The 13,937-nt window shown below is 29.1% G+C and overlaps 1 protein-coding gene across 1 annotated transcript in view; it reads left to right on the top strand.

Moving 5' to 3' along the window:
- Positions 1-13,937, top strand: part of LOC144835066 (uncharacterized) — a 397,704-nt gene that overhangs the window by 116,769 nt on the left and 266,998 nt on the right. Inside the window, exon 3 of the mRNA XM_078690083.1 lies at positions 7,082-7,180. Coding sequence (XP_078546209.1) covers positions 7,082-7,180 — 99 coding nt within the window. The remainder of the gene's footprint in view (positions 1-7,081; positions 7,181-13,937) is intronic.

The raw sequence follows: 13,937 nt of genomic DNA, 5'->3' as shown, positions 1-13,937 counted from the left end.
AAGATGAAAAAAGCTGGGCAGGGGCAGCTTAAGCAAAATACATTGCTGTAAATCAAATGAGCCAGCTACCCCTCATACAAAAATAAATATAAAAAAATAAATAAACAAAAATTTCATTAAAAATTTTTATATAAAAATAATGTAAATACAAAATTTAAGACAAGAAGAAAAAAAACTTATTTATTTGGGCAATCTAATATTATTATTATAATGATAATATTATAATATAATGGCTGTAATTTATTGCAACATGGAATGTATGTTATTGTCTATGTTTACTATAGTATGTATTTTAATGAAAAATGTAACTATTGATCTATGTGTTTTATTTCATAGATTGCGGGAGAAGAAACACCTGAAGGAATTTGCCAATTCCTTTGTGACAAGAAAGCTGTCAACATCCAGAGCCAGGTATACATCAATTTGTTTTCCCTTGCAATGAATTTGATAATACAACGTTAAATTACTTGACACTAATTAAAGTGCATCAATACTAATTTGTTTTTAAGATCTTTTATAAGTGTTCTCTGGTTGCATATTTGCAGTTAACATTCACACTGATTGTTAAAAGCATCATATTTTTTTTTCAACATAATTGTTTCACTTCTTCTTCAGTTTTTAGTATTAAAAAGTATATTGTGTGTTTATATCTTATCTTAGCTGTATGTTAGATGGTTTGTCAATATAATTTAGTACATTCGTCTTTCAGTACAATTTGCTTAGACAACTTGATTGGCTAATACCGGCTTGGTAACTAAATCCACTGTAATTGTAATTATTTTCAGAATCTGAACAATGATATAATTATTCATCTGTTGGACAAATAACTAAACAAACTGTTATTAACATCATACTACTTTACTAGAGTAGTAGAAATATATACTTTCCATTTATTAAACTTTATCACTGAAAGAAAAATACAAGGCACAAGACAGTGAAAAAAGTTATGAACAGGTGGCAAGCACTTCTATCCACATTGGACACCTTGTACAAATAACAAAACATAAAAACACAAACATTTAAGATAAAAAAATAGCTGAAATTATACTATTTTCAGTTTCATATATAAAGCGCAACATTTAAGACCTGGCCACAACAAGCATAATGGAGGTACACATCTAATTGGTGACAGTGGCTTAGGCTGCTTTTGTGCTTTCCTGGTAGCTAGTGACTATGATTTTATATTTTCTTCTTGCGTCGTGTTTGTTTAATTTGTTGATTTGTATTATATTTTGTAAAATGTATCTTTTGCTTGAATAAATAATAATAAATAATATAATACCTACAATGGGAAAAGGTAATACCCATGTGCATGTATTTTCAGGGTCAAAGTTATTTAACAATTTTTTTCTTGTAAAGTTTACATATAGTTTAATGAACTGTGGAATATTATTCGATCTGATACAAAACGTTATTAGATTCCAAATGGGAATAATCCTTTGAAAAATATGATTAATTTAGGTGATTTAGTTTTACACTTCACAGACTTCTTATTTAATGTTACCATTTAAGTTATTGTAAATGTATGCTTCTTTTATTTCTTGATAAATATAAATATTTCTAAATAAATGTTGAATGAAACTTATAAAGAGACATAAGAACAAACAGATGCAGTTCTGGTAACCCTGTAGCCTTCAGTAGAAAAGTAAAATTATACAAAATTATCAAGATGAATATCGTAGATGGCCATAATTACACATGCTGTGCTTTGCACGCTTTTCTCCCTAAAATCAGCCACTGATTGTAACATGAAAATAGGTATGATGGTTTATGTGAAATAGTACGGCACACACTATTATTCAGCTCTATACTAAATTGATTTTAAATATAATATATACAAAAGTCCTACATTATCATTCATGCTTATATTAACAAATAATTCCTATTTTTCTCTCTCTCTCTTTTGAAAATAGATTACTTATTTAAGGCACATAATATAATTCATCAGCTTTTGCATTTTTGTTATATGTGACCCGATCTGGCAAAACCCTCTCTTTGTCGGCAATTCAAAATTCACGTAATCAGTCAAAATACGTCCAAATCGACTACCCTGGCAGATTACATGTTTTTGCATTTTCGAAATATTTCACTATTTAAGAATACGTCTACCTGATTTAAACTCCCCGAAATTTAACTAAAATTATGAAAAAAGAGAGTTTTAAAAACATGTATTTTCCTCAAGCCTAACAATTTATTCACGATCTACGCTAACATTTTGCGTAAATTCAGTTGAAAGTTGATCGCCAGTTCGCTGCACAATGTTGAAAGGTTACACATCAAAATAAAGCTCATCCATTTGACATTCCAAATATGGAAGTTTTAGGGCGGAGTTTAAAGAAGGAACCAATGAAAACTTTGGTTTACTATGACATAATTTCAGAAAATTCGGTTCTTCGAAGTTTCTGGAACAGCGAACTGCGTGTGTTGCTATGGCGCATCATCGCAATAACAAACGTTATTGGTCAACGCGCTAGATGTTATACGCTCTACGCGCGGAAATAAAAAGTTGTTTACATTTTTGTGAGGTTATTTTTATTTTACACACAGCATGTCGTAAATTGGAATAAAAACAATTTTAATATTCAAAGTAAAGTGTTCTGCAATAGCTGTAGTCTGTATTTGTTGATTCCATAGTAAAATAGACAAGTCAAAAATCAAATTTTCTATTTTTTTTTGGGCTAGGCCTTAATTTTATTATGGTTGTAGGCCTACTACTACTGGGCCTAGCTTTATATTATTGTAAATAGTTTTATTTATACATTTTATATATCCAATCGGCTCTTAATTATTTATTTAATTTATTGTCCATTCCTTTCATATTAAATGTTTTTTTAAATCATTGGATTCAAGCCCAAACATCACAGTGAATCTTCCACGTTATAAAAAAAAACAAATGTAATCGTCAATACAATGTAATGTTAGCTTGCAATTAGCTGTGACTCTGCAAGGCGCCTAACTTGTCTAGGCTAACGCTAGCCCCCTTGTCGATGCACCGCTGCCATACACGGCCTGATGAACACCCATCAGGTCGATGACGGCAAAAATCTGAATAGGCGCGCCTAGTAGGCCAAAAGCTAGGCCTGCTTGGTTTTTTGCTGTTGGTATCGTAAACACTTCCGAAACCAGTTAACATTAGCTTGATAGTTATAATGCTGCTTTTCAATAGTGCAAAATGGTTAATTCGAGTGACTAAATAGGTTAAAATGGCGTCTGAAATCAGTCAAATTGACCATAGTGTCCACGCTGCTGCTATATCACACACACTTCCTGGTATGACATCATTGTGCCTTAGACCAAAAAAAACCGCGTTGCTACGGAGTGAGTTTTCAGCGCGTATCAAAAAGAATTTCATTGCAAACTTCAAACGCGATTTTCTCGTAAACTAATTGAATGATTTGTAAGTTTTTAAAATATAATAACTTTTTAAATATTTACTCAATTTCTATGAAATAAACACCATTGCAAAGCAGCAAGCTTATGATTCAAATAATCCAAATATATAAAAAAATACAAAATGAATATTTCCGACAAAAGTAGGGTTTTGCCAGATCAGGACACATATGTAAGAACGTATTTCACACAGCAGTTTGAAACGGTGGGCCCATAACAAACAATTCAATTGTCCATTTATAAAATGTACCATAACATTAACAAATTGACAAAACCTAACCACTTTTTTTAATAAAACAGCCTAAAACATGGTAGAACATTGGAGGCCTTTTGCCACGCCCTGCACCACTAGTTCCTGAGGCCGATTGTTCAAACTTTGTCACAAACCCTTTTTCCCCCTCCTTATTTTTCAAGGCTGGATCCGCCCCTGGGATTTATTAACAATTTTGATCAGTTTGTGTTCTCTCAAAGATACAACCATTCTTCTGATAAAAATATGTGTTGAGATGTTTAGCATGTGATATAGAAATAATTTGAAAATTAATTTCCCATGTTACTCCATTGAATAAGAACATCAATGTCCATCTGAGGAAAATGACAGTCATCAATGGTAATGATTGATTTGTAACATTTTCCCTATTTAAAATATACGTCATGAACCAATCAAGCAAATTAATATAGATATTGACACAAACTACTTGTAGTAGTTATCAACATGTTGGTGCACTACCCACTGCTTCTTGAGGCTGAAATCAAACCCCATCAGCTCAAGCTCTGTGTTGTATACAGATTTAACCACCAGACTAGTGACTGTTTTATTATTACAGTATTACTATTTTATTATTGTATTCAATTATTCAAGACCCAACAGTGTATCAAAACACCAATACAGGATCGAAATAAAAATACAATATTTACATGATATAAATATTAACATACTTAAAAAACTATTCATTAAACATTAACAATTCAACAGATTTAGTTATTCAAGTTATTTAAATAAAATGACATTAAATGCTGTATAAGTATTAATGTGTAAGTACTGTATTACAACTAAACATATCAATGTTTAAACAAAATTTGAACTAATAGATCATTATAAAGCTGCTCTGTCTACACTATCAAACTTTATGTGACAAAAAAATGTGATTTGCCCATATATGGACAAGATGATGTCATATCACACCATATTTGAGCAAATCACCACCATATTTGGGCACATCACACTTTTTTTTTTGTCAAACTAGTGTAGTGATAGTGTAGACATAGCTTAAGTTGAGCAACATGACAGAAAGAACTGTTTTTACTATATAAACACAACAGGCACAGAACATGAATTTTAAACCACCCGGTGATATATTGAAATTTGATTAATTAATTTGAAACAATAAAGATGAGGAAACATAAGAATATTTAAATTACAAATAAATTGATTGATATTTAGTCCTTATGACACTCAAATCTTAAAACATTAAAACATTAATCCTCTCAACATTTTAAAAATTGTTGTTTTACTCTTCTATCACTTTGTTCTATATTATTGTACTGCATGTGTCTTTGTTGTGTGTTTGTTGTGTTTTTGAAATGTATGAGAAACCCTTTCAGATTCTGAAATATTTAAAGTTATTGGTGAACTCTACACAGTAGGCACATTGTAAATAAACTATAGAAATTGATACCAAGAACTATGTTTATCCTCTTTCTTTTAGAGAATCAAGAGGGATTTTGTGGATTCATTTATTAGTCGCGTGGACGCGACTCTATAGTTCACTATGTTGGTCGGTCCGGTATCACTATGCGTTTTATCGCTTTTCTGTACTTTTTGAACTGTTTTGATGTACAGAAAAGTTTTAAAGTACATTACTTTTTGAATGTTCATTTTTTTCTGAGAGCACGCGACTTATGGCTGTTGGCCTTGTTTCAAGATGAATGTACTAAATAATCCTCATTATGGGATAATTTTATAAATATGTTAGCACTGTTATAATAAACAAACCAATTTCACAAGAAGAAAATGTTGTGAATGAAATAATTAAGATTAGATTTGGGTTATGGCTTTTTTTACATTACAATTCATACTAATTGTGATAATATAATAAGACACACTATCACTCTAATAAATAGTAAACTGAATCAACAAATTAAACTTGTATAAATGATGGCAAATAATCACAATAAAAGCTTAAAAAATGTTTGCTCATTTAACTGGCACATAATTAGTATGTTATGTTCAGGCCTAATTTGTCTATTTTTCTTTAGTACTTGACTACAGTCGGTATAACATAGTATAATAGCAATAATTCATGTTATTCTTTCAATGATTATGATAACATACTGTCTGTTATTATTTCATAGATCCTAAATGTATATCAAAGCAATGCTGAAAATTAGTATTATATAATTTTTTTTAGTTTTTTTTTGTTATTAAGACATTAAGTTTTAATGGATTAATTTTAATATTGCTTTAAAATTTGTATTAGATATATTATTTACACAACAAAATAATATGATAGAAAATATATACTAAATAATTGTGAATAAAAGGTGAGGTTATGATTACACTGTCAACAATAGTGATGTTCAAAATAAAAATGCCTACACACAAAACACACACTAATAAACAGTAGGCCTAAATGATTATCAACAAGTACGGCTATTACAACAAGTTGGAGTGGTGCAATTGAATAGTGAAAACCTGTTATTAACGGCTACAACACAATTTAAAATTTAAAATAAATTTTCTAGTTTTATATTATAATTGCACTGTAAAAAAACCTTATAATAAAATTGTTTAAAGATGTATTGTCCCTTGAAACACAAAAAAATGAAGGTCAAAATATTCTAAATTTAAATTGGCCATATCAAAGTAATATTAAAGTTATTCACTTTAAGTCGAAAATTCGAGCCAAAAACAAGTTTTACGTAATTAACAGGTAAAATTAATTTGATTACATTTTGCTGGAAAATCGTCGCGAGCGAAACCATGAGTAGGCATGCATTAGGCATGATGCTAATTAGGATTGTTTACAACTCGTCGCGGTTGAAAAGGTGTTTTCACACAGATCGCGAGGAAGTTTTATGATTATGCATACAGAGTAGCCAAACAAGCGCGTTGCATTATGAGATATGTTTTGATCGAAAACTTTGACTGGAAGTCAAAGTTATTTTTTGAACAAAAAAATGTCTGTATTTCAGTTAAATGATTTCTTTTTTCGACTAATTTTTGGTGAAAGTTAATAACTATTATGATACTTCAAAATGACCCACTTTTTTTCGAAATATTTTTTTGTAAATTTGTTTGGAATTAATCAAAGGGACAATACATCTTTAAAACATGTAGCCTTTCTTTACACAATAGTTTGCATTCAATCCAACTATTTCAAAATAAAATTGATTATACTGTAGATGATATAGTTAGTATAATCTGTTTTATAGTTTAGAATTCAAGTATACCTTGATCATAAGAATAGTTTACACAAAACAATATATTTTACAATGCTTTGTAGAAATAATCATTTAAAATTGATTGTTATTAGAAAAATTATTTTCAACATTGAAAAAATATTAACTTTTATTAAATTAAGGATATTTATAAGATTATTAATATTAGTCATTTTTTGTGTGTTAGATATTAAGGAATATGTACAGTACATGTTTTGTAACTTTGTTTATTATTTAATATTTTCAATAGTATGGCTGGACAGCATTAATGTATGCTGCTTTCGCAGGTAATACAACCATCTGCCAACTGGTCTTAGATGGTGGAGCTGATGTCAATATGCAGAATAAGGTAAGTCATACACACAGTTTATAACATTAATTTAACCTTCAGTGAAACAAATCAATAAATTGTTTTTAGAATGTAGATGCTACCAGTACTATAAGACTTTAGGAAAATCATAGAGATATTATATAATATCTCTATGGGAAGATCAATTTAGTTGACAATACACTACTGTAGTATCCATGTTATTATACTATTGTAGTTATATTATAATAATACCAATTCTCGTAACAAACATATTTTAAATATATTTTCTACATTCTTAAAATGAATAGAACAATACTGGTGTGTGTATATAGGTCAATATAGAAATGATGAATATTATAAGTTATAAACACATGCGTAATAACTTATTTTCTTCTTTTTTAAATTTGCAATCAAATTTTTTTATTAAGAACATGTATACTTCAAGTTACTTGTTTACACACTGTTATACCATAACATTAATATGTGTATTAAATAATATACACATTTATTTTCCATAATTCATTGCCGAATGCTGCTTTAGAAATAAAGTGTGAAATGAATTTTACAGCACAGTTTTTAAATATTTTTGCTATTGATTATTATAATTTAACTACTGTACTGTAAAATAAAAAATGCTGATAGCATACACCTCAATCATCAAAGTTTGTAAAGTTAAATGGTATTATAGTCAGTATGTTTTTATAAATTGATAACATTCAATAGAATACTCATAACACTTTTCATAGCATAAACCTCTTTTGAACATTAGATGATTTGTCAAGTTGTATTTAAAAAAAATAGCACTAATAATAGTTGATATGATATAAGTTAAAAAAAAAATTATATTAAAAAAAAAAAATTTGTCTATTATCAACCCTCACCTTGATTCCTTTGCTCTTTATATTATATATATAGAGGATATTTCTAGATTAAAATGATATATCTATGCTGAAATGAAAGGTTGTGAGGATTACTTTTGATAGAAGGGCTGTTCTTACCTAAAATTAGAGCAAATACATAAGCCCATAACACCATAATAATATTATGACAAAATATATATTACATATACACACACATATATTATACAAAATTTCATATTTTTGGTGGTATATTGTTCTGTATAATTTTGAAGATCCTAAGTTGTTTAAATTTAACCAATGGCAGCATATCATACAGGTAGTTAAAATTATTTGAGTTGCTCCTACAGCCTTGTGTTAAATGTTAGTTGGAACCATTGTTATAATTTGAAATCTTTTGGTTTATGAACCAAATTCAAGCCTATTAAATTCCATTGATTTGCTACTCATATATCTTTGTCATTTTTTGGTTAAATTTAGCTATTTTAGGGCTTTCAACAATCTACAACATTTTAATTTTTATTGGCTAATTAAAATACAATATCTAGCTATTTTTTGGTTTTCAACAATCTACAACATTCTTTTTTTTTGGGCTAATTAAAATAATACAGTATCTAGCTATTATTTGGATTTTCAAAATCTACAGTATTCTAGCTAATTTTGGGTTATTTAAAACTGATTGTAAATTGCTAAAAGGCCACATAACAAACAAAACTTGTTTAGCGTCCCCTGCCCTCCCAGATTTTTGGCTTTCCTCTGGTGTAATTTTTTTTGTGTTAAACAGTTTATGAGAAAAAATTGCTTTAATTGATTGAAGCTTAACACTAACATTATTGTGGTTATAATCAAGAAATGCAAATGACAAGGCAATTAAATTAGTTCAACAATACACTGATAAAGGTACACACAAGTGTAGCCAACAATTCTTGTGTATTAGCTACATTTAAATTTCTACATAATGCATTGCTCTATAGTTCTAAATTTACGACTGTGAACCTCGCTCTTCAATATTAGTTTGAATTATGCTAAATTGTTTGGTCTATAAATGAAAGGAAAACAATTTCTTATATAGTAGTTTTCATTAATTCATTTATTTTTAATCTCATGAATTATTAACAAATAATTACATACATCTATTATGTATTTTTGTTTATGTGCATAGTAGGCTAGATAATAAGCAACACTTAGCACAATCAATTGATTGTCTATGAGATTCCAATTGTACAACTCTGTCAATAACCAATGCTAATTACATATAATTCAAGCATTCAATTTGTTATCAAGCATTAGATAACAAATTTGATACATAGCAAAGCAGAATTGTTTCTATGAATTAAAATGTACCACATGTATAGTAATGAACACAATGATGATGAAAACAATTATGAAGTATTATATCAAAAAGATGTATACTATCACACTTTGTAATAAACAATGCACTTTATATAGTTTGTATCACTTTGGAATAACCTGTCACTTATAATTTGTGTGACAAATATTTGAAAGTGTGATAATTACAGGATATTACAACATTAGTGAAAGAGTAAAACTTTAAAACATGAGAACATTTTAAAATTAAATAATTATTATGTTAAGTTTGATTTATAAAGTTATTCTTCACATTTTCATCGATATTTAAACTATTGAACAAGTCAACACTACAGTACATAAATACCAAAGCCTATTACAATGCTATCACAATATCTCCAATAAAGTAATGTTGAAAGTTTTTACTTATTATATAGTATAGTAGAAGGTATTTGATATGTAATGCCTATTTTTAATAATAAGACCTGTATGAATCATCAATAGTTACAAATTGTAAAAAAATGTTGAGTCTTAATTTAATTTTGTTTGCATGGTCACTCACTATGCTATAAGATCATAGAGGTAATAATTGCATTTAACTTAACTGTGGAATAGCTTTGTGTCACATAATACAACTATTCTATTGATCAGGTTTTTCAGTCATATACTATCCATACAGTAGCTTAATTTGTTTCTTAATGATTCCTCTACAGTACTGTACTTAATAACAATGTCACCATACAGTAGCTTGATTTGTTTCTTAATGATTCCTCTACAGTACTGTACTTAATAACAATGTCACCATACAGTAGCTTGATTTGTTTCTTAATGATTCCTCTACAGTACTGTACTTAATAACAATGTCACCATACAGTAGCCTAATTTGTTTCTTAATGATTCCTCTACAGTACTGTACTTAATAACAATGTCACTATACAGTAGCTTGATTTGTTTCTTAATGATTCCTCTACAGTACTGTACTTAATAACAATGTCACCATACAGTAGCTTGATTTGTTTCTTATTGATTCCTCTACAGTACTGTACTTAATAACAATGTCACCATACAGTAGCTTGATTTGTTTCTTATTGATTCCTCTACAGTACTGTACTTAACAACAATGTCACCATACAGTAGCTTGATTTTTTTCTTAATGATTCCTCTACAGTACTGTACTTAATAACAATGTCACTATACAGTAGCTTGATTTGTTTCTTAATGATTCCTCTACAGTACTGTACTTAATAACAATGTCACTATACAGTAGCTTGATTTGTTTCTTAATGATTCCTCTACAGTACTGTACTTAATAACAATGTCACTATACAGTAGCTTGATTTGTTTCTTTATGATTCCTCTACAGTACTGTACTTAATAACAATGTCACCATACAGTAGCTTGATTTGTTTCTTAATAATTCCTCTACAGTACTGTACTTAATAACAATGTCACTATACAGTAGCTTAATTTGTTTCTTAATGATTCCTCTACAGTACTGTACTTAATAACAATGTCACTATACAGTAGCTTGATTTGTTTCATAATGATTCCTCTACAGTACTGTACTTAATAACAATGTCACTATACAGTAGCTTGATTTGTTTCTTAATGATTCCTCTACAGTACTGTACTTAATAACAATGTCACCATACAGTAGCTTGATTTGTTTCTTAATGATTCCTCTACAGTACTGTACTTAATAACAATGTCACCATACAGTAGCTTGATTTGTTTCTTAATGATTCCTCTACAGTACTGTACTTAATAACAATGTCACCATACAGTAGCTTGATTTGTTTCTTATTGATTCCTCTACAGTACTGTACTTAATAACAATGTCACCATACAGTAGCTTGATTTGTTTCTTATTGATTCCTCTACAGTACTGTACTTAATAACAATGTCACTATACAGTAGCTTGATTTTTTTCTTAATGATTCCTCTACAGTACTGTACTTAATAACAATGTCACCATACAGTAGCTTGATTTGTTTCTTAATAATTCCTCTACAGTACTGTACTTAATAACAATGTCACTATACAGTAGCTTAATTTGTTTCTTAATGATTCCTCTACAGTACTGTACTTAATAACAATGTCACCATACAGTAGCTTGATTTGTTTCTTAATGATTCCTCTACAGTACTGTACTTAATAACTATGTCACTATACAGTAGCTTAATTTGTTTCTTAATGATTCCTCTACAGTACTGTACTTAATAACAATGTCACTATACAGTAGCTTGATTTGTTTCATAATGATTCCTCTACAGTACTGTACTTAATAACAATGTCACTATACAGTAGCTTGATTTGTTTCTTAATGATTCCTCTACAGTACTGTACTTAATAACAATGTCACCATACAGTAGCTTGATTTGTTTCTTAATGATTCCTCTACAGTACTGTACTTAATAACAATGTCACCATACAGTAGCTTGATTTGTTTCTTAATGATTCCTCTACAGTACTGTACTTAATAACAATGTCACTATACAGTAGCTTGATTTGTTTCTTAATGATTCCTCTACAGTACTGTACTTAATAACAATGTCACCATACAGTAGCTTGATTTGTTTCTTATTGATTCCTCTACAGTACTGTACTTAATAACAATGTCACCATACAGTAGCTTGATTTGTTTCTTATTGATTCCTCTACAGTACTGTACTTAATAACAATGTCACCATACAGTAGCTTGATTTTTTTCTTAATGATTCCTCTACAGTACTGTACTTAATAACAATGTCACTATACAGTAGCTTGATTTGTTTCTTAATGATTCCTCTACAGTACTGTACTTAATAACAATGTCATTATACAGTAGCTTGATTTGTTTCTTAATGATTCCTCTACAGTACTGTACTTAATAACAATGTCACTATACAGTAGCTTGATTTGTTTCTTTATGATTCCTCTACAGTACTGTACTTAATAACAATGTCACCATACAGTAGCTTGATTTGTTTCTTAATAATTCCTCTACAGTACTGTACTTAATAACAATGTCACTATACAGTAGCTTAATTTGTTTCTTAATGATTCCTCTACAGTACTGTACTTAATAACAATGTCACTATACAGTAGCTTGATTTGTTTCTTAATGATTCCTCTACAGTACTGTACTTAATAACAATGTCACCATACAGTAGCTTGATTTGTTTCTTATGATTCCTCTACAGTACTGTACTTAATAACAATGTCACCATACAGTAGCTTGATTTGTTTCTTAATGATTCCTCTACAGTACTGTACTTAATAACAATGTCACTATGATAATTAGTTAATTAAATAAACAGACACACATTAAAGTAAATATGATAAATTGTTGTCTCATGTAAATTATGTTCAAATGTTCAAAAATGATGATCTAACGTCAATAGAGATGTACCTTTGATGATGATTGAATTGAACATTTAACAGTATTTTTTTTTTCATTTGTTTTTTTATTTTCAATTATTACTTTTTAAGGGTGCATATTACATACATAAACCATTTATATTGCGCCTTATCAAAACATTTCAAGATGCATAACAGATAACTAAACTAAACGATAATGAAATAATAAAAAATAAGAGAAGAATGTCTACCAATAGATAAAGACCAACTCTGGACGACCAATAACGTGCCCCTTGGCCCATATTTTTTTAAGTTTTTGTATAAAACGACATACAAATATTTTGATATATCTTCACTACTTATTTAGTGATTAGATTTTTCCAATTTTTTTTTTTTTTGGGTTTATACTGCTTTTGACAAATATTGGGCCTTAGTGAAGAACATTCTGTCTATGCATATAATCACAACATGCACAAATAGAATACTCTGTCTTTGACATATAAAATGACTAATAACATGCACTCTGGAATGTACAAGAAAGAAGTTATCTCTTCTGTGCTCTTTAACAAATCACAAGTACAGGTTCTCCCAGACTCAGTTGTTTTTTTTTATTTGTGCACTTTTAAACAACATGACACACTCACTACACTATATTTGTACTTATTAAAGTGTTTTCCATTTCTTATGAATGACCAATGACATGCACTACAACTGTGAAGGGTTGTTTAAACAACCGGTAACATGGATCTAGTAACAGCATATTCCTTCTACAGTTTTAACAACCACAAGCGTGCACTACTACTAGTACCAGAATATTAGGGCTGGCAGTTCAAACAGCCAATAATGAATTCCCAGGCTTTTTTAGATTGTTATCACACCCACATTTTATTCATCATCAATACAAGTGTAACACTTCTTTAAATAAATATTCTAAGAACTATTTTTAATGGATTTCATTCTAGCAAAACGCAGTTTTAAATGATATTTAAACCTCAGTACAATTTAGTTGGTGTACAAAGGAATAATAGAAATTGTATTTTCTCCCATAAACAAGTTGATGATATGTATTGTATTATTAGATTTAAAGAAAATTATAAGTACCTGGAGGCCTATAGTGTAAAGAGGGAAATCCGAACCTTAATTTTTAAGCCCTGAAAGAAAGGGGATTACAAAAATACTAAAATTATAAAAAGATGGGAATTTTGAATAGAACAGTAAAAATGACTTGGCAGGAAAATTTGTTGATGTCTTTATAATGTTTGTTTTATCTTCAATACCCATATTCTAGGTTT

This window comes from Antedon bifida, chromosome 2 (assembly GCF_963402885.1).
Source record: "Antedon bifida chromosome 2, ecAntBifi1.1, whole genome shotgun sequence".
In the NCBI taxonomy this organism is placed as follows: Eukaryota; Metazoa; Echinodermata; class Crinoidea; order Comatulida; family Antedonidae; genus Antedon; species Antedon bifida.
This window is presented reverse-complemented; position numbering and strand designations above follow the sequence as displayed.